Source organism: Capsicum annuum, chromosome 1 (genome assembly GCF_002878395.1).
Source record: "Capsicum annuum cultivar UCD-10X-F1 chromosome 1, UCD10Xv1.1, whole genome shotgun sequence".
NCBI lineage: Eukaryota > Viridiplantae > Streptophyta > Magnoliopsida > Solanales > Solanaceae > Capsicum > Capsicum annuum.
Genome location: NC_061111.1, coordinates 241752396 through 241776611, shown reverse-complemented (window position 1 = coordinate 241776611; position 24216 = coordinate 241752396). Strand labels below are relative to the sequence as shown.

The 24216-nt window shown below is 31.0% G+C and overlaps 1 protein-coding gene across 2 annotated transcripts in view; it reads right to left on the bottom strand.

Annotated features, from left to right (window-relative positions):
* Nucleotides 1-6780: 6780 nt before the first annotated feature.
* The window catches only part of LOC107849196 (cellulose synthase-like protein G2), a 51562-nt gene continuing 34126 nt past the window's right edge, over nt 6781-24216 (bottom strand). For both annotated transcript variants that reach the window (XM_047400831.1, XM_016693840.2), the window contains 4 exons: nt 23548-23673; nt 16367-16798; nt 7894-8241; nt 6781-7444 (listed from right to left, as the gene is read on the bottom strand). In XM_047400831.1, coding sequence (XP_047256787.1) covers nt 6896-7444; nt 7894-8241; nt 16367-16798; nt 23548-23673 — 1455 coding nt within the window. In that variant the 3' untranslated portion in view covers nt 6781-6895. The remainder of the gene's footprint in view (nt 7445-7893; nt 8242-16366; nt 16799-23547; nt 23674-24216) is intronic.

Genomic DNA, 24216 nt, shown 5'->3' with positions numbered 1-24216 from the left:
AACAATATTGAAAAATAAATATATAGAACAAGTATGAGTTCTAAGCTAATAACTTTACTTTCTTATAATATGACGTTTATTTTTAAGATCTTTGGATAATCATTTGTAGTAGCTCAATGATCAAGGGGGATTCACTTCATGGGATGGTTGCAGGTTCAAATCCCCATCCCAACATTTTGATGTTATAAATTTAGTAATGAAAAAATTATTGTTATAAATTTAGTAATAGAAAAAATATTGTGATACCAGGGATCTCATGGACGGAAGCATTGGCTTTAACATCAAGGTGCACTAGCATTCAACTTAATGTAGTAATAAGCCTTTAATCTGAAGATTGAAAATAAAAGAGAAAATATTGCGCGATCCAGGGACCGATCCCTTGTCGCGTGGACGGATGTGATGTCTTCAGCCAGCACGACAAGGTGCGCTAGCATTCATTTTTGGGTGCACTATTAACTATATCTCAATTTCTAAAGGTATATACATGTGTATACGTATAATTTTTTTCGACGTTAACGGGTGCACGTGCACCCCCACTAATAGCTGTTGGTGCCTCTGCCGGAGGGACAAGAGTACATTGAGTATTTGAACTACCTCTATCGAAACTGGAATCAATATATTTTTTTACTATTACTATCACTTCCGAAACAGAAATTTCTAACACTTTTACCGACTTTTCTTAATTTAATCATATTGCAAATTAAACTAACAAATATTCAAAAAACACACAAAAACAATACAAGTAAATATTCAACAAACAATATACTAATCAAAAGTTAAAAGTAAGAGATGGAACAAAAATATTAAATTTTTGAAGTATTCGAAAGTTGAGAGACTTTTGAAACTCACACTCGATATTTGTAATTGTAAAATAATAAAATAAAATGAAGCACGTTATGAGATAATTGAGAAGGACTGAGAGAATGAGAGTGTAAGTTGTGGGGATAGTTTATGAATTGGGGCATTCATAAAAAAACTTTTGAAATTAATTTTTTTTTTAAAAATGCATTTTCTGCACAATTGGCCAACGGCTATATGGCCGTTTGGGGTGCCAACTGTCCAGTTAGCAATGGGCAGCTTTTTTAGAAAAAAATAAAAAAAAATTGAGTGGGACGGTTTGGTTCGGTGCACCAGTGAGCCTGGGCTGATTTCACAATTGGGTCAGTCCGCTGAGTTTCATTGACCAGACGGCCCCACCCGCCTACCCCCCCCCCCCCCCTAGTTTTCGATCAGACCAATTTCGGTCTCCTTATGGGCTAGTTTAACCAGGTAGACCTGGCACATTTGATAAGTCTACACAAACTAGCCTTGCTTTCAAATTCTTTAGTCTATAGTGTTCAAAATTAACTAAATAACTTATTTGTGAATTTTTTTCACTTATTTGTTTGGCCAAACTATTGAAATTAGCTTATTTGAAAAATATTTCTTTAGAATTGCTTTTTGAAAAAACACTTTTGGTTAGAATCATTTTGTGTTTGGGCAAGAAATTCATAAAGCACTTTTGGACAATAATTTATGTTTGATCAAATTTTAAAAAGTACTTCAAGCGTAACAATAATTTATGTTTGATCAAATTTTAAAAAGTACTTCAAGCGTATTTTTCTCAGCGTGTGTTTTAGGAAAAAGTTACTTTTTTACCTTATGAAAAACTGTTTTTCAACTTCTTAGAAGCACTTTTATCTTTTAAAAGTTTAGCTAAACATCTCATTTTAAAAACAAACTCTTTTGAAAAAAAAAATACACTTTTAGAGAAAAATAAGCTTAGTCAACCAAGCTAAAAGACTAATTAATTAATTGATAGAAGTGCAGTAACTTTCCCAAATGCCCTCCACCACCCCTGTCCATTAAGGGTTGACATTTTTTGGATCGTTTGGGGAAAACGAAGTGCAGCCATGGGACATTTAAAAACTTAATTCGAGATTCCAGATTCAAGATTCTAATGAAGCTTTTATTGTTCAACAAGTGATATTTGTTTTTTTGGCATAATATATAAAAAATACCCTTTAATTTGACCTCAAATCATATGACCTTCAACTTTAAGTGTGCACAGGCAGACAATTTAAATTTTTATATGGCATAATACACAAAGGACACCATGCCGGACAAGAATTGATCACGTAGGAAGTCACATAGGACAAATGTGTCTATTTGTTCAATTCTATATAAGTTTAAGTGTTTACTTGTGCAAATCTAAAGTTGGACGTCAAACATAAGATCTGAAGTCAAGTTAAAGAATATGTTTATGTATTGGGCTTTGTTTTTCCTTCATTAACTTTTGTTTTCTATGTTCATGATGTGCAACTTTAACCCCACTGGTTTCCACATTCTTTATCCATCTCATCATTTGAGCACATAATAAAATATATTGGCAGACCTCTTTATAACAAAAATTCACTATACTCATAATCTAATCAGTAATCAAATCTCCGGTACTAATCTTGTCTAGTTTGATGGCGTAAACGTCAGATTACCTTTAAAAGGTACAATTATGAAGATAACATCATCAATAGTGGGAATTATTGTAACACCTCATACCTTTTAAGTTATGATTTTAACAGTTCTACGCATGAAATTAGACCTAAACTCAATGAATTTAATTGTACCTAGGGGAAAGGTTATGTCTTAAGTGGGGGGTCCTATATAATAAGATGGCAAGCATTCATGCGGTTACGGATGTCATGGTATGAGTAGTTGAGACCTTGGGTCCAGCTAGCTATACTAGGGTAGCCGATATATACATTGCATTATGCATTACATTCATCATTTCATTACCGCCTGCTTAGTGATGACTGTATATTTTATGAAAAATACATGTTTAAGTGATACTTCCTTCAACTCATTTTATATGTCATAATTTGATCGGGCATGGAATTTAAGAAATAAGAAAAAACTTGATGATATTTATCAAATTATTATTTATTAAAAAATATATTATTATTGTCTTTAATTGAGTGGGCGATTATAAGTGGATTAATAAGGGGGGAAAATAGAATTGTGCCTTTAAATAATTATCAAATATAGAAAGATGACATTCTATTTTAAATGGATAAAAAAAAAATGGCGACACATACATACATCTGGCCTTGATGTTTATTTAGTTGTGCTCAAATTGATCATTACATCTATTCTGTTATTGTTGGGTTTTAGCTGCTAGTATGGATCTTATAGAGTCCTTTTTGGCCAGTTGAGGTTGATTTACAAGCTTAAGCAGTATAGAATCGAGCCTTTCCATCACTGCACATTAGGATTAGCCGACGATACTGCTGAGTACACATAAATTTTGTACTCATTCCTACCTTTTCTGCATATCTTTGTGCAGGTTCTAAGCCTAGTGTCTCTGACCGGTGATTGGCAGCATGTCTAGTCTTCGAGATTTGAGGTAGTTGCTTTTCTTATCCACGGTACATTTGGATCTCTTCTATGTTTCTATCATTTGTAGTTGTTTTCGGATATTTCTTTCGTTACTCTTAGTAGCATTCAAATTTTAATTACTGTATCAGTGACTTTCAGATTTTGGAGTTTTAGTTGTGTTATTTCTACATTATTGACTTTGGTTTTATGCAAAAGTTTAATCATGCCTTATATCATTTTTAATTATTATTTTTCACATATTTTATTCTATTTCAGAAACTGTGTTTGGGTTGGCTTATCTATCGGTGAGTTAGATAGGTGTCATCAATTCTCCAGATTTTGGATCGTGACATCAAGCTTTGATAATTCAAGAAGAGTTTGCTCAGAAAGAGAGCCATTTAATCAATATGTATGTTGGAGTTATACTTTTAAAAAAAGAGCAATTTTGATATTGAACTAGAAATCATATAGTAAACAAATTATCATAAATACCATGGCGTGATAAGGCACTGCTTTGGAAGTGATTTCAGTCCAATAAAAATGCAAATTGTTATAGTTTATCGTTTTTCAAGGTTGCATAGTCACTTTCAAGCACGTGCATTCCTAACTGGAAATTTGGAGTTTGCACAAACCGGTAGCCACAAATATAGAAAGAAAAGAACTTTGAAAAAAGAAGAGAGAATTTTTTCTATATTGATATGAGAAATCTCAACCTATATGTATTGAAAGTTGACGTTGGATGGTAAATATCTTTTAAGGAAAAATTACGAAAACTAGTATACTTAAAACGTTAGTTACAATAAATAGCAACACTTTCTTAAAATTACTCCCTCCATTTCGTTTTAGTTGGCCTTCTTTCTAAAAATATTTATTTCAATTTAGTTGTCACTTTTGATGAAATCAAGAGTATTTTGTTATGTTTCTTCCAACACTACTCTCAACATCAAATGACTAAACAAACTATATTTACTCAAATTTATATTTTCAAAGCATAATTAATAAGACTAATTTGGTAAAATAAATCTCTAATAAATGTTTTTTAAGGGGAGTGTCAAGTCAAAAAGGGTCAACTATTTTGAAACGAAGGGAGTTTAAGTTATCGCAAAAGTAGCAATATTTTAACAATTTTATTGAAAAGCGCGTGGGTTTCACCCACCTTTTTGCCTTTTCCTATTTTCGCTCCACTTTTTTCAATTTTCTCTCATATTTCATTTCATTTTTTTCAATTCCCTCTCATATTTCACTCCACTTTTCAATTCTCTCCCATATTTTACTTCACTTTTTTCAATTCCTTTTCCTTCTTTCAAAATTGTGATCCATCAAATAAGGCAAGTTGATATTTACAGTATTTGCATGTTATCTTTTCACATAATTTATATTTTTTATTTTTCGTATGTTTTTTTCTTCATTCGTCTTCTTCGTTTTTTTTTTTTGGGGGGGGGGGGGGGTTGTGATTTTTTTTGTTGAAAAATTGTGGAGGTCTGCTATAATGGAGAGATACGTTATTTGATGGAAGTCTGCTGTAACTTTTCCTACGTTATTTGATAGGATTTTGTGATTTTTTTTTTTTGTTGAAAGATTGTGAGATTTTGTGTTAAGTTGATTTCTATTCCTATTCAATTGAACAGAGAAGTTGGCATAGAAAAGGTGAGATCGAAGCATTGTGACAAGCCAAAAAATATTAAAAAAATCATGAAACGGAAAATATTGAGAAAACCTTCATCTCCAAAATTCCCAAAAATGCAAAAATATGTGAAAAAGAGGAAGTCAAACGAAAAGAAAGAATATGTTATTTTTCAGATGTGCATATATATTCATGAGTAATGCATATGTATTTTTTCAGTTATGCATATATATTTATGAATAATACATATATATTTTACCAAATTATATATTTATTTATAACTAATGTATATGTATTTTTTCAGATATGCATATGTATTTTTGAATAATACATGTGTATTTTCTAGTTATTCACACGTTTTCATGGGTCTGCATGCTATATTTATTGATTTGGAAATATATTTTAGTTCTGCTTAGATTTTATAGATGTATATGTATTTATGAATAATATATATGTACTTTTTCCTTGTGCATATGTATTTATGACTAATGCATATATATTTTTCCAGTTATGCATATCTATTTATGAATAACACTTATGTATTTATGATTAATGCATATGTATTTATGGATGATACATATTTTTCGTCATGATAATATTTTTGATGTCTACATCATGGAGAAGATATGTGTAGTTCAAGCACGATTAGGCAAATATATTATGTCACTTTTTGTTATAAAGATTTTGTGGCTGATGTGTTTATACATACATATGAGTCAGATATGTATTTCTGTAAATACATATGCAGATATATATATATATATATATATATATATATATATGTATATATTGTACTATAAATACATATGCAGATCTGTATATCTATGTATTTTGTATATTTTTGAATATGTATATATGATATAGATATGTATCTTTTAAAAATAAAAGCAAGAGATAGAAGAGTAAAAGAACGAAAAAAAAGAAAAAGAAAAAAAGGAAAAAATAAAAAAGAAAAATCCAAAGAAACAGAAGTGAAAACCGAAAAAAAAAAGAACGAGAAATAAAAGTTAGAAATATAAGTGTAAAAATAAAATCAAAATAAAAAGAAATAAAAAAATAAAAATAGAAAATAAGAAGAAGAAAATGAAAATAGGAAAAGAAAAAGGAAAATATGAGGAAAAAAAAAGGAAAACGAAAAAGAAAAAAATAAAGAAAAAAACAAAAAAGAAACAAAAAAAAAAAAAAAAAAAACGGAATAGGATAAAAAAAAAAAGCAGAGAAATAGAAGAGTCATATTAGTAAAAGAGATCTTTATAGATGATTATTTCCCTTATTTAACTCTAACCGATGGGAGTTAAAATAAGAACTACTATTCAATTTGTATATTTAACTCTATGCGAGTTAAAATAAGAACTACTATTCAATTTGTATATGTATTTATATAGCAACATCTTATTTAAATACAAAATATAATTGGCTATTTTCGTAATTATGAAATTGTTGATATAAAAGTTATAATTAAAACTAGAGAGTTGCTACTTGTCAAATTTTCCCATCTTTTAATTCGTGAGAAATGTACCTGGAATCAACTTTAATTTTAGAGAACGGAACTTGTTAATTTGGAGAAATTAATTTTTGACTTTGCATTATCGCCCATGAAGAAAAATACCAGCACATGTTTATAAAGCATCATTGTGAAGCTCAATATATACAAAATGTAATGAAGGTATCCTCCAAAGTTATGCAGCTTCTTTTTGTTCAGATGTACACAAGAATGAGTCGTATTGATCTTCTGTCATGTTTTGGAGGCCAAGATTTATGTCCTTCTCAGCGTACTAAACCCATTTTATTATCTAAGGTAGGGGTATTGCATCAACCTCCCACCAACATGGTGAATTTTTGATTAGAAAACAAAATGCTGCTGTAAAAATAAATTTGTTGTCATTATTTTTACAGATAAAATATTTTGCCAAAGGAATTTTAGCTTACAGTTAAAGAAAACGCTATGCATAGCACCCCAGAAAGAAGAACGGAAGTAGTGACTATCCTCTTAGGCATCCTACCATGATCAGATCTAAGTAGCATTGCTTCATAAATAGGCAAGCAATTGACAACTGCAAATCCGGCAATGAATACTTGGATGAAGAACTCGTCTAAGCTTTCCATCTTAAAGATTATAGTCATAATTCCTCTTAGAAATGCTATCAAATTGATGATTGATACTGTTGCTAATGGCACAAACATAGGTGAAGGATTCGCAAACGAGAAGACACTTTGGTCATATAGTTTTCTTTCATCTAGCCCTGCTACTTTGCTCGTAATGTTGAATCCTTTTGAGGTGATGCCTAATTTTTTCATTAGGTACTCAATTGAGGCGAACAGATATGGTGACAGTGCCTTCACGTACCACATTCTTTGGTCGTTCCACCACCTTTTTGCAGTTCCTTTGAACAATATAAACTGTACAAAATCATGTGCATAGGCTCCAAAGAAAAGGAAGACATACAAGAAGAACCATGGATCAAAAACCTGTCACAAGTTCCAAAAGGAAAGTTATAAACTCAATTGTCCTGCATTTCTTCACTGATTGAATAATATGAGCGTATAGAGGAAACTAGGCTAGCCTGTTTGGTCAAACTTGTAGGAAGCAGAAGTGTTGATGTGTTTCAAAAGTGCTTATTTGGGAAATTTAAGTTGTTTGGTCAAACTTTTAGGGAAAAATTAAGTACTTCTGAGTAGCAACAAAATTGTTTTTGGAGAAAATAAATGAAGCTTTTCTCAAAAGCACTTTTGGAACCTTGGCAAGCACAAATTACTGCGTTAATAGAGACAATAGTGGTTTCAAATTGATTTGTTCAGACAAGAAATACTACTATCCAAAAATATTTTTCAAAAAAGCAGTTCTTACAAAAATAACTTTTTAAAATAAGTTGATTTCGGAAATTTGACCATATAGGCCTCGGATTCAGATTTTATACCTTGGGAAAGATGGAGATATTGTTGAGGAGACTAAGTTGTGGAACGCAGGCATACAGAGTGACTGGTATGCACCAAATTGGCCACAAAACATAGTGTATGTAGCAATTAGCCCTTAAAAGTCCCAGAGCTTTGGTTCCAAATGTTAATGGGCTGTATTCACAGGATAACACTTCAAGGTGCCCAAAAGACCATCTTTTAACCTGGTTTAGTGCATCCTCTAGATTTATTGGTACTTCACCTAAAAATGCAGGTCTTTCAGGATTGCAAAATATGGAATTCCAGCCATCACAGTGCATCATATAACCTGTGTATATGTCTTCTACAAGTGTTCCATACTTGATCCCCATCTGAAAATTCAAATATGCTACTGTCAATGTTAAGGGGAAAACACACACACAATTTGTACTCAGATGTCATCATTGTTCATCAACTAAACTTTCTGTCTTAATCTTAAGTCTAATTCACACTCCAACAATCATATTACTAGTATTATACTAGTGATCCTTCACCCAATTAGAGATCAAGGGAGTGAAAAAATAATATTCTCATTAGTTTGTACTACACAATCACTGGGCATTTAAGAAGATAAAAGAGAACGAAAAGATTCATATGTTTACATGTCAAAGTAATAAACAATGTGCTAAGAAATGCAAGTATAGAAATAAACTTTGATTAATCCTGCATGATAGACGTGTTACAACTTACAGTAAATTAAGTTTGGAATTATAAGTTGTTGAAAATATTATGGAAAATACTTGATCATGGATACAGTAAGGAATTCTTTAAAGTCCGTGGCATGTCCAAGTCTTTACGATACTTCAACCGGTTTAGATGTATTCCCAAAATTCAAAAAATCTTCTAATAAAAAATTGGGAGCACAGAAACTATAAGAAAGATGAGCACAATATATATAGGAGGAAGAATTTTACCTTGAGATATATCTCAACACCAAACAAATGGATAATATCATATCACTTGAAGGAAGATTCAATTGAGTAGGCTAACTTTTTATAGCCACTAATGTTTGAAATCAACCATATTATAAGTATTGTCATTCAATTACACGATAATTGTCTGTTGTAATTGTTGTTTTCGGGTACACAAAAATCTGTATTTTGGCAAAACAACTTCAACACAAGTTCAAGAATATATCAAGAACACTTATGAATTTTCCAACACCTTTAACACAAAATCAAAAACGATCTTTCAAAGAAGAGTGTTTTTAGTATTTTAAAGAAAATTAGATGAAGCAGAAAAAGCCAAGTCCTCTGAATTCACGGAGTGTCTTTAAGGAAATAATTCCCCTCAATTACCCGAGGTTGCAAAATTTTTCTCCCAACATAAAATGGCTTAACAATCCGACTGTAGTGGTACCTCAAATGATCGGATTCTCTTCAAACTAACTCAACAGTTAGATGATCACAGGGAGTATTTTAGAAGAAAATACATGTTTTCAAGTGTAGAAAAATTTGTACTAAACTTGTAGAAAAATGTAGGTTTATATAGCCATTAAGTGCTCCTTCCGAAGGTGGCAATGGTTCACCGAAAAGATGTATCTTTTCTGAACAGTCATGTCTGTCCATTCAAAAGGGTTTGTCTTTTTCGAACAGTCACAACCATCCAAAAAGTCATAGCTATTCCCAAAATAGTGTGTTTTTTACTCGAAGAGTTGTGTCCCTTCCAAGCAACTTTTCATTTTCCATTCACACCAATTGAACCCAACAATCCCCACATGAATGGAAAATGGCTACTCTTTGTAAAAATTTATAGACAAGTATGTGATCATCAAGAAAGACTGATTGCATCTGGATAAGTGGGTTTCCCTTTGAACTTTCCGTAGTGAACATGCATCGGATGCACCTGGTCAATCGGTAGATTTGATATCCTTGAACCTTCGATCTTTAATGTACACCTAGACAACAAATGTCACATAACCAGCCTTTTACCATTTATGGTTCTCGCAGTTTTGTTTCTTTTTGCCACGAACACGTACCGATCTCATGAGAGCTTAGAGAATAGGCCTTTACTATCATTCTCCTTGAAGCGTCTTTCATTTCGCCCTCACATAGGTGATTTTTAAACATTCAATTCTATAGATTAAACTATTTGTTCAAAGCTACCAAATTTAGATAATCATTAAAAGACTTCATACCATAAGGCTTATCCTTGTTTACTAAACATTGTCTATATCATGAGAATGGGTTGGGTATATTGATAATATTGAACCTGTCAGACACAACTTTGTTTGATCTCCTTGAATCTAGCTCTTGGGATCTCTATTCTGCTAGGTAGAGTTACCGTCATGCTGACTTGTTCTAGGCCATAAACCCATTTCCTTGGATGTCCTCTCAACTCCTTCTCTAGTTAGGCCTTTTGTAAGTGGATCCAACACATTATCATTTGACTTCACGTAGTCAACAGTGATAATTCCACTAGAGAGAAGTTCTCTAAAGGTATTATATGTCCGTCTTATGTGACGAGATTTACCGTTGTACATCATGCTCCCTGCCCTACCTATTGTCGTTTGAATGTCATAGTGTATGCATACTGGTGCCAATGGTTTGGGCCAATAAGGAATATCTTTCAAGAAATGTCAGAGCCATTTTGCTTCTTCACCGGCTTTATCTAATACGATAAATTTTGATTCCATCGTAGAACGAGCAATACATGTCTATTTGGATGATTTTCAAGAGACTACGCCTCCACCTATTGTAAATACGTATCCACTCATGGATTTTACTTCATTTGATTTGGTGATCAAATTTGCATCACTATATCCTTCAAGTACTGCGAGATATTTCTTATAATGCAAAACATAGTCTTAGTGTATTTAAGATACCCCAAAACTCTTTTCATTGTCATCCAATGAGTTTTGTTGGGATTACTCGTGTACCGACTCAACTTACTAATAGCACATGCTATGTACGACTGTGTACAATTCATTTTATACATTAAATATCCCAACACTCTTATGTACTCCAATTGTAAGTCACTTTCACCTTCATTCTTTTAAACTGCGAAGCTCACATCTAATAGAGTCTTGGTAATTCCAAATTTCAAATACTTGAATTTATCAAGTACCTTTTCGATGTAATGAGACTGTGAAAATGCCAATCTTTGTGGAGTTCTATGGATTCTTATTCCTAAGATCACATCTGCAACTCCAAGCTCTTTCATATAAATTTACTTTCAAGCATTCATTTTGTAGAATTTATGTTAGAGATGTCTCTACTGATGATCAACATATCATCCACATATAAATAAACAATGACTTGGTGATTTGGAATGTCTTTAATGCAAACACATTTATCACATTCATTTATCTTGAATTCATTTGCCAACATGATTTGGTCAAACTTTGCATGCCACTGTTTAGATGCTTGTTTTAGTCCATAAAGTGACTTAACAAATTTACACGCCTTATTTTCTTTTCTTGGAACCACAAAACCCTCAGGCTGTTCCACGTAAATTTCTTCCTCCAATTCTCTATTTAGGAATGTTGTTTTCACATTTATTTGATGGATTTCAAAACCGTATACCGTCGCCAAGGCAATTAACATCCGAATTGGTGTTATCCTGGTTACTGGAGAGTATGTATCAAAGTAATCAAGGCGTTCTTTCTGTTTGAAGTCTTTTACTACAAGTCTTGTCTTGTATTTGTCAATAGTACCATCTGCTTTCATTTTTATTTTGACGATCCATTTCAAACCTAAAGGTTTATTTCCTGGGGAAAGATATACCAATTCCTACGTATGGTTGCTTAAGATTGAATCAATCTCACTATTGACTGCCTCTTTCCAAAAGGATGAGTCTGACAACAACATCACTTCTTTAAACGTTTGAGGCTCATTTTCTAAGAGAAATATTACAAAATTTGATCCAAACGAAGTTGACGTTCTTTGACATGTACTACGTCTTAGATTCTCATCATTATGTACACCCTCACTTGGTTCATCCCGAGGTCATTTAGATTCCCCACTAGACTGTTCATGTCCAGTTTTATACGGATAAATGTGTTCAAAAAATTCAGCATTATCTGATTCAATTATCGTATTTTCATTGATATTCAGATGTTCAAATTTATGAACCAAACCGACAAGCTTTACTACTTTTAGCATATTCTATGAACACGTAGTCCATCGTCTTAGGTCCTATCTTTATCCTTTTAGGCATAAGAATTTGAACCTTCCGTAGACACCCCCACACTTTGAAATATTTGAAGTTGGGTTTCCTTCTTTTTCATTTTTCATATGAAATTGATTGTATCTTACTATGGGGCACTCTATTGAGTATTCAGTTAGCTATAAGAATAGCTTCCCCCCACAAGTTTTGCGATAAACCTGAACTTATAAGTAAGGCATTCATTATTTCCTTTAAGGTTCGATTTTTTCTTTCTATAATTCCATTAAATTGGGGTGAATATGGGGTCATGGTTTGATGGACAATTCCATTCTCTATACATATGTGTGCAAAAGGAGATTCATATTCTCCGCCCCTATCACTTATTATTATTTTGATTTTTTTCTCTAACTGATTTTCAACTTCTGTTTTGTATTCTTAAACGCATCTATTGCTTCATCCTTACTATTTAGCAAATAGACATAACAATATCTAGTGTAATAGTCAATAAAAGTTATAAAATACTTTTTTTCACCACGAGATGGTGTTGACTTCATATCACAAATGCCGGTGTGTATTAAGTCTAAGGGATTAAAATTCCTTTCAACGGACTTATACGGATGTTTAACATATTTTGATTCCACACATGTTTGAAATTTTGATTTATTGCACTCAAAGTTTAGAAAAACTTCGAAGTTAATCAGTTTTTGCAATGTTTTGTAATTGACATGTCCTAATCGTTCATGCCACAAATCATTAGACTCAAGCAAGTAAGTAGAAATTGAACTTTTAGTGATTTCAACATTCATTACATTCATTTTGAATAGGCCCTCAGTGAGGTAGTCTTTTCCTACGTACACTTTTCTTTTACTAAGTATAATTTTTTAAAAAATAAATACACATTTGAAACCCTTTTTATCTAGAAGGATTACAGAAATCAAGTTCTTTCGTAACTTCGGTGCATATAGGACATTGTTCAAAGTTAACACTTTGCCTAATGTCATTTTTAGGCAGACTTTTCCTGTTTCTTCAACCATTGTAGTTGCGGAGTTGGCCATATATTTCTTCTCTTCGCCTTGAGTCGGATCAAAAGCAACAAACAACTCCTTATTTGTGCAAACGTGGTGGGTGGAACTGTAATCCATCCACCACTCTTGAGCATTTCTCACCAAGTTGCATTCAGACAACATGGCACACAGATCATCCATTTCTTTCTTGAATTCAACCACATTTACTTGGTCCGTCTTTTTTTCTTTCTTTGGGGCACGACAATATATTGACTTGTGGCCAATCTTGCCACAGTTAAAGCATTTTTCCTTGAATTTCTTCTTGGACTGATTGTTTTCCTGTCCAACTTTCTTTCTCTTTTTGGAGTTGTTGTGATCATCTTCTACAATATTTGCCCCACTTATTGCAGAATCTCTTTTCGACCTTCTTTCTGCAGCTTTATTGTCTTCTTCAATGCGCAGTCTTACTAGAAGATCTTTAATTGGCATCTCCTTTCTCTTATGTTTCAAGTAGTTCTTAAAGTCTTTCCACATAGGTGGTAGCTTCTCTATTATTGTTGCGACTTTAAACATCTCATTCATAACCTTACCTACAATAAAGTTTATGTGAACAATAAGAACATTTTTAACATGCTCAACTAAGGTATTCATTAAACTCATACTTTCCGCGAAGAGATCGTGGATGATTACTTGCAGTTCCTGGACTTGAGATATAATAGATTTGATGTCAAACATTTTAAACTCTAGGAATCCTGCAACGAAGAACTTTTTGGTTCTTGCATCCTCAGTCTTGTATTTTCTTTCCAACTCTTCCACAACTCTTTTGTCATCTTCATTCGACTATACACGTTGTATAGTTTATCTTGGAGGCCATTTAGAATGTAATTTCTGCATAGGAAATCTGAGTGTTTCCACGCCTCCATAACGACAAATTTCTCCTGGTCCGAAGTTCCTTCGAGCACCTCTGGATCTTCTTCAGATGTAAATCGTTGAAGACTTAAAGTTGTAAGGTAGAAGAACAACTTCTGTCGCCACCTTTTGAAATCAACACCCATGAATTTTTTGGGTTTCTCCGCTAGTGTCATTGCCTGCGGAGCACTCGTACGACTCATTGTGACAACATTAGTTGTTGCCACAGTCGTTGCAGAATTATTCACTTGATAGTCAGTAGTCATTTTCCTATCACAAAAAGACAATAAATTTTAGTATATCAAAATACTACTTATAAAGTTACAGCAACTTTAAACACCCTTTGTTTCTAGTTTAACGATAAAGTTTTTATGACTTTCAATCGTCAACCGAGAGATCTTTAACTTGTGATAAAGATTTTATTTCTTCAAACCACTTGTTAAGTTCAAACGGAGTATAAAGCTTAAAACTTTAATCTCCAGAAACCAAACAATACAGATTATGAAAAAAAAACTTTAGTGAAAAGAAAATTTCTTCGACAAACAAAAAAAAAATCCAATTTATTTCCTTAAGATTATTGTTTTCGGGTACACAAAAATCTGTATTTTAGCAAAACAACTTCAACACAAGTTCAAGTATATATCAAGAAAACTTATGAAGTTTCCAACACCTTCAACACAAGATCAAAAATGATCTTTCAAAGAAGTGTGTTTTCAGTATTTAAAAAAAAATTAGATGAAGCAGAAAAGTCAAGTCCTTTGAATTCACGGAGTGTCTTTAAGGAAATAATTCCCCTCAAGTACTCGAGGTTGCGAAATTTTCCTCCCTGGATAAAATGACTTAACAATCCGACTGTAGTGGTACCTCAAACGATCGGATTCTCTTCGAACTCACTCAACAGTTAGATGATCACACGGAGTATTTTTGAAGAAAAGAAATATTTTCAAGTGCAGAAAAATCGTACTAAACCTGTAGAAAAATGCAGGTTTATATAGTCATTAAGTGCCCCTTCCGAAAGGTGGCAATGGTTCACCGGAAAGGTGTATCCTTTTTAAAGTCATGTCTGTCCATTCGAAAGAGTGTGTCTTTTCCGAACAGCCACAACCATCCAAACAGTCATACCTTTTCCCAAAATAGTGTGTCTTTTACTCGAATAGTTGTGTCCCTTCCAAGCAATTTTTCATTTTTCATTCACACCAATTGAACCCAACAGTAATTGTAGAATAAGAATTCAAAAGCATTAATGATTAATCAGGACTAATTGAGTGGTCAAATGAAAATGGTAATAAAGGGTAATATTACAATGAATAATAAAGATGACTAATCTATAATCTATATCTATAATATATCAAAAGTGTGAAGACTCTTAGAAAAGTGATTTGAACTTTTTACCCTTCATTAAAAGACTCTTTTTTAGACAAAACTGTCTTTTCACTATTTTCTTTAATTTATTATTTAATTATTATTTATTAACTAGACTCCTAAAATATATGGGACTCCTAAAATATATGGAAAAAAAATCAATTAATATTTTTCTTTGTACTGATCAATTAAAAAAAAAACTTCTAAAATACGATAGAAAAATACTCCATAGAAATTTCTATATATTGACCTCTTTATCGTATTATTTTTTCTACACAAACTTTTCAATTAATTCCTTTCAATAATTTAGCCTTGAAGAATTCTCAAATTTCAAATGAAGACCATCACCACTATTGTGCTTAAGCTAGATTTGCATGGTGAAGAACATGCTAGAGAAGTTGAACAATCCATTCGTCAATTTAAAGGTAATCATTTTAATTAATTAAACATCATTATGTGTAGATTAGTTAACAAGAAATTTTTGATAAAGATTTGGTTAATCAAAATATGAATGTCGATCGACTTAACAAATTTTTTGGTAAAAGTTAGGTTTAATTAAATAAATTCTCCAAAAGATGTTGAATTTAATTATTATATTTATCTTTATTATTTAAATAAATATCCTATTTAGTGTAATATTTAAACTCAATAAAGTGAGGTACACGCGCAAGACGCGTACACCTAAACTAATAATTATTAAATATGGCTAGTAAAACTTATTTTCCAACAATAGTTGCAGTGATATTCTCAATGTATTCACAAGATTCAACCAATGTCACTTGTATGAATCACAAAATAAAAAATCTCACCTAAATAAGAGACTTTTTTTAGGGGAGGGAGGGTTAATTTCAAGTTGATCAAGGATTTATTGTGCTTCCAATCCGCTTCTTAATGTTCAACGAACAAAACCAAAAGCATTGAATGACCTCGAACCTAATTAATCCAATATGATACAGATCTAATTTCTAAACTGAAAAGTGACACACATGATCTTCCATGATAGATATCATAAACTAATTTTCAGATGCAAGTTAGAGAACATATTCATTATTTATGAGTGTTTTTAACCGCATACCTTGGTGCCCCAACCGGTGTTGTGCTCGTAATTGCTGCTAGCAACATGACAAGCCAGCTCTACGATTGACACAGAGGAGATAGTCATATTGTGGATCTGGCTATGTTCAGAGTGTCCAAGTGATGATAATGGGCTATCAAAAAGAGCCTGGCGGTTGAAAAAGCAGCCAGTTCCACAGTTATCCGGGCCACCAAGACCATCCAAGCCCGAAGGTGAAACTCGAAATGTACGTACATTGTCACCCCCATACATATCGTCCTCGTTGAGCCCATGATAACGTTGAGGGAACTGAACATATCCTAATTTACACCTAATTGATGGATCGCAAAAGTAACAAAGGACACGCTGAGGTGTTTGGGGATCATTTGAGTACATGTCACAATCAAGGGTCAGTATTAATGGTGCATTTGTCATCACTTTTGAGACTCTGAGCTGCATGATTGAACAAAAACAAAATCAAGTTAGTATTTAGCTTATTTTGAATTTGTAAGATTGATTACAAGAAGAAAAACAACGGGAATAGAAAATGTAACACACAAGTCAAAGGGAAAAGGTAAAAGAAACATAATAGTGAAATCGAAAGAAAAAATCAGAAGAATGCTAGTACTGGGGAATCTAACGGAAATAAACATTCAATTTGTCAACTTTAATGGCGAATATTGTCATTTGTTTTTGCAGAATATATGGTCATCCCTTCTAATTTATCGGTTAATTTCATTTAGATACTCGAATTACAGCATATTTCTATTGAGCAGCAAAGCATATGATAAATGTCCCTATTAGGCGCTTGCCACTAAAAATTTTGAAAATGCTTGTGTGTTCGTAAGCATCCATTACCTAGATAAGTTAATCAATTAATTATGTCACGTCTTTTAATTATATGCATTAAGCTCTATAAATTGTAACCCTCATGCATTAGTGTTCCAATTGAGGTTGATGTACACAATAAAAAAAGATAGATAAGGCATATTTTATGTGATTAACTTTTATACATAATGGGCACAAACACGCACATAATTTTTCAAAAATATGACCTGAAAATGCCTAATAAAAATAATATATCATGTATTCACATGCCCAATTAAAACATGTCATGATTTGTATGTCTAAATAAAATTTACATATCTAACCTTGAAAGAAGACCAAACAACATAAAACTAGGACTACGCATATTTTGATTCAAACCAAAAAATCAAAAAAAAAAAAATCAAAATTTAATTTTGATTTCGGTTTGTCAGTTTTTTGATTTTTCGATTTTTCGGATTGGGTTTTGTTTTAAATTTTAAAAATTCGATTAAACAGTTTGATTTTTAGTTTTTCCAAAAAAAAAAAACAGTTAAACCGAAAAATCAAAATTATATAAATAATATTTTATAATATATGTATATATATATATATATATATATATATATATATTCAGTATAATATAATATATAATAAGTAATCCAAACCGCCAAACGTCTTATGAGTTATGAGTTATGAGTTATGTCCATAACTCTTAAGTGTTCATTTCAACCTGGTTGTTGATTTGTTTCAGGTTTTCAGTGGCGCCACGAGGAGACGAGAGAACGAGTGTCGAGTTTCCAGCTGCAGTTATATATTATGTTAAACTTATGGTTATTTCATTTTATTTCATGCGTTTTGAATTAATTATATTTGGGAATGAAAAATAGGTTTGAAAAAAGTTTTTTTTCTAGAAAAATTACTAATTTTAAATGTCCAGTCATGACAAAGAAAGGTTCACTACTTTAATCTTCAAAATCAAAACAAAAATTCAAAATAAGAGAACCGAATTTATCGAAATCGAACCAGAGCAAATTTATTTCGATTTGATTACGATTGTTATCTTCGTCAATTCAAAAATAAAAAAATCAAACCGATATTAAACAATCAAATTGAACAAATCGATTGTCCACCTCTATTAAAAGCAACTAGTATAGGAGTTAATTACTCCCCAAACACTAATTTTTAAAATTACATTTTTTACCATTAAAATTCATCCGAAGACATCAATTTTTCGGTTGAGATATATGAATTTTAAATACATGCACAATTAATTTTAGGTATTTTAAAAGGAATGCAACTGAATCGCCTTAATTGAGGACAAAATCATGGTGTAATGACTTCAACAGATATGGAGCACCCTTAGCTAAAAATCAGATTGAAAAATTCAAGTTCTTTCCAGAACTTTTTTGTGTGTCTAGTGTAGCTAATATCAATTCCATTCAGTATATTCTATAGTACTTTCATGATATTTATTTCATCTAATGTATCTATTTTTAATTTCATTCAATATATTTAATATTAATTTCATACAACGCATTTGATATTAATTTTATCCAAAGTATTTGATATCAAATATTCAGTGTATTATTTCATATCGAAAACAATATATCAAGTGTATTATACATGTATATGGTATAAAAGATACATGTGTCCCGTCTCTTTGATATGCATTATGCATAAATAAATACTATACATATATTTATACATAGATACATGATGCAGTAGGCAAATACACATGTATCTAGTATTGACGAGATTGTATCCACGCATAGATAAATATGTATTTGTGCATAGATACTCCCCAACTTGAACGAATACACTTGATAGTTCCATGCATAGATATTTGTATGTGCCTCGGATACATGTATCTATGCATATCAGTTTATACATTCATGCACAAATACTATAAACTCATATTTGCATCCAGTGCTATCACTTTTTCCATCATTTCCTCATGGATTCATCCCTATTTCCTCTTTTCCTCATAAATATGTCCCTCTCTTTTCCAACATTGCTAGTAATGATCATTTATTTTTATAGTGATGGAAAATAAAAATGCCGTTCGGGCACGTGATGAGGAGGGGCACGAATGCCCCGGTTCGTAGGTGTGAAAGGCTTGCATTGGATGGCTTCAGGTGGGGTAGAGGTAGACCGAAGAAATACTTGGAGACAAGTAATTAGGCGAGACATGGAGCAGTTACAACTCACTGAGGACATGACCCTAGATAGAAAGATCTGGAAGACGCGAAGTAGGATAGAAGGTTAGTGTCAGTTTGGGTCGTTGGGGTAGGGCTTTACTTGGTGGGTGTATTATTCTTGTTATGCCACCTTGTTGCATGTTTTATTACGAATTTATTTACTATTATTTGTTTATTTATTATTCATTGTGGGTGGCATATTTATGTCTTCTCATCTTGTTCCATGCTTTATTACGGATTTGGTTATTATCTCGTGTCTTGAGCCGGGGGTCTATCGGAAACAGCCTTACTACTAATTCGGAGGTAGTGTATGGACATAGTACATCTTACCCTCCCCAGACCCCATTATGTGGGAATACACTAGATTTGTTGCTGTTGTTGAAAATAAAAATGCCAGCGAGAAGTCAACAGTGGTCATGATAGCACCGGCGACAAATGTAGTTGTTCAATTTTGCTTAAGGAGTAGTGTAAAATAACCAAAAATAGACATACGATGGCAACTATTATCGTGAAGATTGCGAATGTTGGAAAGTTAAAAAAAAAATAAAAGAGTAAAATTGAGCCAAATATGGAGAGTGATAGAGAACGAGCTAAAGAAAGGGGAGGAACGAAAATTTTAGTTATAAGAAGGGGAGCGTATGTGAAATTAAATCTGATAGCAGGGACGGCTTAACGATATCTATGACGTAAAGAGAAACTTCAACATCTATGACGTAAAGAGAAACTTCAACAAGAGGCCTTAAGTTTTTTTGAGGAAAAAAATTATTTAGAATTTTTTAATAAATTATTTATTTTTATCTCTTTTAAATACAAAATGATTAACACTTGTCTTCTTCTAATAATTTTTTCCGACTGATTATATAGCTAATTCATTTAATTTTTCTTAAGAAATTATTGGCCTTGGATAAAATTTTATCAATTTCACTTTTAGAAAACTTTATATGCAATTTCTCTTAATTAGCACTTGCATTCAAAAAATAAGTCTACTTTATAGTTAACATACATACATACATACATATATATATATTCTAAAATATATCTGAAAAGACAAAATATAGTATGAAGCAAAAAAAAATATAAAATAATGAATTTTAAATGCGCAATAATAAAATGTAGAAGGATAAAATATAAAACAATCTAACCTCAATAATATTCTCACTTTAGTATTCTTGATGCAACGTTATAATTAAAAAAAAAAAAAAAAAAAACTTGGCAATTGAATTTTCCCGAACAAAGAATTGGAGAATTGAGAAAAACCTTAGTGAAATATAAAGATATATAAAAGTAAAAAATTGAAGTACAAGAAGAAAGACAAAAATAAGGGTGTGTTTGGTTCGAAGGAAAAGGTTTTCCATGAAAAATGTTTTCTTGAAAAATAAGTTGATTTCTTACTTGTTTTTTTATGTTTGGTTGGTTGATGGAAAATATTTTTCAAAAAATATTTTGTAGTGTTTGGTTAGTGAATGAAAAAATATTTTTCAAAAAAATACATTTTATTGTATAGCTAAAGCGTAAAAATACATTTTAGAAAAATAATTTTTGATCTCAAAATATATTTTTTTAGGGTGTGTTCGATATGAAGGAGTAAAAAATATTTTCTAGAAAAATAAGTTGTTTCTTACTTATATTCGTGTGTTCGTTATTTAAAATGGATAAATATATATTTTTAAAAAGTATTTGTATATTTAACAAAAATAATGAAAACAAATATGATAGAAAGGGTAAGATAGGGAAAAACTTTTGAATTATTTTTAAAAAATAAATTAAAAATATTAAAAAAAAATTGAAGAGGGGGTCGGGGTTGTCAAAATAGATAGTAAGGGTGGGTAATGATTTTTTAAAAAATAATTTTTTTTGTGTGGGGGGAGGGGGGAGGGGGGTTGTATGGGGTGGGGGTGAGGGTAGTGGAGTAAGAATGGGGTAAGAAAACAAATTTAAAATATTTTTTTTGAATGGGAGAGGTAGGGGTACGGGTCGGGGTAGGAGAATGAGGGGGGTAAGAAAAAAATTAAATTTTTTTAAAAAATAAATTTAAAAAAATTAATTTTTTTTAACGGGGGCGGCGGGGGAAAGAGATTGGTAGGGTGGTCGGATAGGGGAGGTACGAAAAAAGTTTGATTTTTTTAAAAAAAATAATTTTTGGGGGGAAAGGGGAAGGGAGTAGGATTTTGGGTTTTGGGTAAGGGTGAGGCAAGAAAAAAATTTTAAATATTTTTTTTAATAGGGGTGGTAGGAGCGGGGCAAGGGTGAGGGTAGGGGATTGAGGGTCGAAGTAGGGATGAAAAAATTCAAAGAATATTATATATGTTGAAAAATCTAACAGAAACTTGCATCTCAGACATCAGATGAGTCAACAAATCAAGATATTATTTTTACTTCCTCAATTTTGAACAATAATCATTCACAGAAACTTACATCTCAAACATCAGATGAGGCAACAAATAAAGATATTATTTTTACTTCCTCAATTTTGAACAATAATCATTCTCCCCCTTTTATTCTATTTATCTTTTTAAAATATCTACTTTATCCTTACTCTGTTAATATTTATTTTTCTTTACTTATTTAAATTAATGATTACTTCTAATCTATCTAGTAAATTTTATTTAGAAAAAAATATATTATTTTTTAGACGAAAAAAAGAAAGTGAGAAACATTAATTTAGCATATAAGCTAATAACATTCTAAATAAAATAAATGAGCATAATAACAAAAACAACAACATATGCAATATATTTCTACACAGTGAAATTTGGGGAGAATAGAGTGTATGTAGTAGGTATCACTATCTCCGATGTGAGATAGAAAGACTACTTTCGATAGACTCTCGGCTCAAGACAAAGAGGACAGAAGATAATAAGGATTAACACAACATATAGTAACAGATCAATACTACCACACAAAGATAATATTATAAGTGATCTACCCGAAACAACATATATTAATAAGAATCAAAGAATAGAAAACTATAAGTATAGCACTACAACTAATAATAAATACAACACTACCTACAAGCATGAACTTACTCCAACCTCCTAATCTACTATATTAATTCGCGTTTGCCATGCCTTCCTAACAATCAAATGACATATAATAATAATTTAATAAATATATTCTAATGTATGCAATATAAAAATAATTAATAAAAATAAAGATATAGTTTAAAACATATTAATTCCTAAAGTTTACTTACATTATTAATAATTTTAAATTATAATTTAGAATATCTCATTAATGACAATTAAAAATTATTTATCTATATAAATAATAAAAAATAAGGAGAAAATGAAACTTAAATATTCACACATATATCTATATAAGTACTTAATGCATGTAATAAATAGCATTCATAGAAAATACCTTAACTTTTATGATAAATTTATAAAATAATTATTCTACTTATAACATTAACGAATTTAAATAAAATAAATAAATAATTGGGTAAAATAAATAAATAATATATAATATTATTATAAAATATGTTATATAAATGGAGATTACAAATTTTCAGGGTAATATAGACAATGTATAGAATAAGGGGGGAGAATGTCTATTGTTTATAATTGAAGGGGGAGTTTGATTTTAAAAATAAAGTTGAGGGGTGTAAATAATTTTTACCTTTTAGGCACACGCTTAATAAATTACTCACTATTAGAAAAATAAATTATTCACTGTTAGAAAATTAAAAATAATTTTACCAAGTTACTCTTAATTAAATTTATCTCTTTTCAAATTGATATTGATTACTATATTTAAACTTGAAAGTATATTAGAAAGATTATTGATCAAAATATGCTTGAAGTCATAAACATACACTTATTTTGAAACAATATCACAATCCAAAAAGAACACTTATAAAAATATGAAAAAAAAAAAGTAACAAATAAAATTCAACTTACTTTCTCCATTTATTTTTATTAGTAATGACTTGATATATTTTTTAAGAAATACTAAATAGAATAATAATTTTATTATATCACATTTTAAATATAACAAGCTAAAAACTTTAGTAATACATTAAAAAATAACTATACTTAATAATAAAATAAATTAAAAATTATCTAATAAACTATTTCTTAATCTTTTTAAACTATAAGTAAAAATAAGCATTTGTTTTTAGTATATTTTTAGTACGCTAGACATCTAAAATGACGGATAGAGTATCACAATGTTAAAATAATGGGTTTTGTTTCTTACCAAAGCATTAAGTGCCCCAGCCTTGAAGTGATGAGGTGAGGTGGTGCTTTTCTCCCGGGACACGTAAATGAGATTTGGAATTGAGAAACCTTTGACGTCTTTATCTTTGTCTCTTTCCAATAATACCTGCTTAAAGAGGAGTAAATATTAAAAACTGGTTTTGTTTCCCCTGATCATCCTGTCCCTCCTTGTTAAGGACTAGGTCCACCTTGCTGCAAATTCATTTGATAGCAAGGTCTACAACATTGTTAAGGGTAAATGAAGATAAAATGTTAATTACTAATTAGCATGTGTAAATATTTACGATAAATCAAATAATTTAATCTTAGTAATTTTCATTTGGCTGTGAATTTTTATTTTACTATTTCAATTCAACTAAAATATTATTTTTAAATTATATTTATTTTACAAGTTGATTAATTATTTCAGCTTCAACTTAATTAATTTTTTTAAAAAAAATTAAAATATAAAAAGTAGTTTGAAAAATTATTTCAACGGAAATAATGATGTTCTGCGCACAAAATTTCTGAACATTTTAAAAATAAAATTCAACCAAATATGATAATGATTAGTTTTCTAAGCCCAAAATGCACGTTGTCTCTGTGGTTGAGTGCCATATCATTCACTCGAGAAAAAAAAAAGGCTTAATGTATGTGCATCAGCAACAGT